The 2,042-nt window shown below is 47.9% G+C and overlaps 1 protein-coding gene across 1 annotated transcript; it reads left to right on the top strand.

The window, feature by feature from the left end:
• Window positions 1-385: 385 nt before the first annotated feature.
• psmb11b (proteasome 20S subunit beta 11b) lies at window positions 386-1,819 on the top strand. The gene is made up of 2 exons (XM_016230151.1): window positions 386-1,142; window positions 1,356-1,819. The coding sequence occupies exons 1-2, from the start codon at window positions 440-442 to the stop codon at window positions 1,817-1,819; spliced, it is 1,167 nt and encodes a 388-aa protein (XP_016085637.1). The 5' UTR covers window positions 386-439.
• Window positions 1,820-2,042: the final 223 nt, after the last annotated feature.

The raw sequence follows: 2,042 nt of genomic DNA, 5'->3' as shown, positions 1-2,042 counted from the left end.
TTGGATATTTTATTCTGGATCTATGGTACTCATTGCTTTTGCTTTTCCATAAGAATAAAGTGTGGATCAAGAGCCGTGGTGGTCCAAGAGGCTCGGCATGTTTTATTTTTCTTTCAACAGCCAATCACCACCACAAGAAGATATAAACACCAGAAAGGCAGAGTGGAATCGAATTCTGAAGTAAACCAGGACTTCTTTACCAACAAACTGACCCATAGCCCTATAAGGAGACAAGGGTGAATAAAGAAAAAAAATGACCTGAAACCCTTTACAACTCATATATGACATGTTTTTGCAGTTCATGTCATACAGTGTAATAATTGACAGAGTTACAATTTATTGTATATCTACACATTAGTTTATGGCTTTGCAAGATGTATGCGGCTTGCACAACTCCCCACTGTTCCCTCAATGGAGTGCTCCACTCTCACGGTCCTTTATGCCGGAAAATTCCACTCATCTGTCCGGAGGGGGGATTCACGGAGAAGCTTTTTCTACAAGGCTGCCTGGGAGGGGCGGCTTGAGTCCTCTGGAGTTTTACATGCCGATAGCTGAATACCTCACAGAGAGCCCAATAAACTTTGGCCAAACTAGCCTCACTTCAGCTCCGACGAAGTTACTGGAAATAGACCACCTACACCCCTCTCTGCCGTCCATCTCTCTTCCCCCACCCACACCTTTCCCCGTCTCTCCCTCCGTTCCGTTACCGTTCACTCTCTCTCACGGCACCACAACTCTCGGCTTCGCGTTCCAGGGAGGTGTGATCGCCGCAGCCGACACGCGTTCCAGCTGCTCGGGGCTGGTGGCCTGTCCAGCATCCCCGAAGGTCTTACCTATCCACTCTCACCTGGTCGGCACCACCTCGGGGACATCGGCTGACTGTGCACTCTGGAAGCGCATTTTGGCTCGGGAGCTCAGGCTGTACCAGCTTCGACACCACCGCAGGCTGTCAACAGGGGGCGCTGCCAAACTGCTGTCCCACATGCTGCATCCATTCAAAGGTACGGAGCTGTGCGTCGCAGCCACACTGTGTGGATGGGATGGGGATGACGAAAAACACGAGCAACCAATTACAGAGAAACATGCAAATACTCCAACCAATCAAATGACAGCCAGCAATTCAAGCGGCCAATCAGCAGCAAGTGGAGCCTCAGTGCCTCAACATGCAAATACTCCAACCAATCAAATCACAGCCAGCGATTCAAGCGGCCAATCAGTAGCAATTGTAGCCTCAGTGCCTCAACATGCAAATACTCCAACCAATCAAATCACAGCCAGCGATTCAAGCAGCCAATCAGCAGCAAGTGTTGCCTCAGTGCCTCAACATGCAAATACTCCAACCAATCAAATCACAGCCAGCGATTCAAGCGGCCAATCAGCAGCAAGTGTTGCCTCAGTGCCTCAACCATTGATAGCTGCTACTTCTCAACAAGTCGTCAGAAGTCGTTCGAGAATATGTGGCCCACGGGTTATTTATGTGTGCAGTGACGGTCTGCGCCTGCAGGGGGAGCTGTTCTCTGTGGGCTCGGGGTCTCCCTATGCATACTCGATCCTGGACAGCAGTGTTTACTGGGGAATGAGCGTACAAGAGGCCACTGAGGTCGCAAGGGAGGCCGTGTACCGCGCCACCTACAGAGACGCATACTCGGGCAATAATGTCGATCTCTACCATGTGACCGCCAAAGGGTGGAGGCGCAGAGAGAGGGAAAACTTGAAAGAGGAGTATTACAGGGAGAAAGAGAGGGAGAGAGCGAGGGTGGCAGAGAGAAATGCTGAAAAGAAAGCTATTTTGAAGTCTGATGATGGAGAAATAGTTTGAGGAGGAACATATTGACTTTGGAAATATATTGATTTTAAAATGATGGTATTTTTTATAGCAAAGAAAGAATAAAAAGACAAGCATGTATTGATAATCCATAGCTCTTACGCTGTGAAAGAATAATAGTGGATTCAAGAAATGAATATCATCATGTTCCAAAACGGTATGATTTTCTGTTTCTGGAACACAAAGGGAGATGTTTAGCATGAATTTATACTTTTAT

Source organism: Sinocyclocheilus grahami, unplaced genomic scaffold (genome assembly GCF_001515645.1).
Source record: "Sinocyclocheilus grahami isolate Dianchi unplaced genomic scaffold, SAMN03320097.WGS_v1.1 scaffold364.1, whole genome shotgun sequence".
In the NCBI taxonomy this organism is placed as follows: Eukaryota; Metazoa; Chordata; class Actinopteri; order Cypriniformes; family Cyprinidae; genus Sinocyclocheilus; species Sinocyclocheilus grahami.
This window is presented reverse-complemented; position numbering and strand designations above follow the sequence as displayed.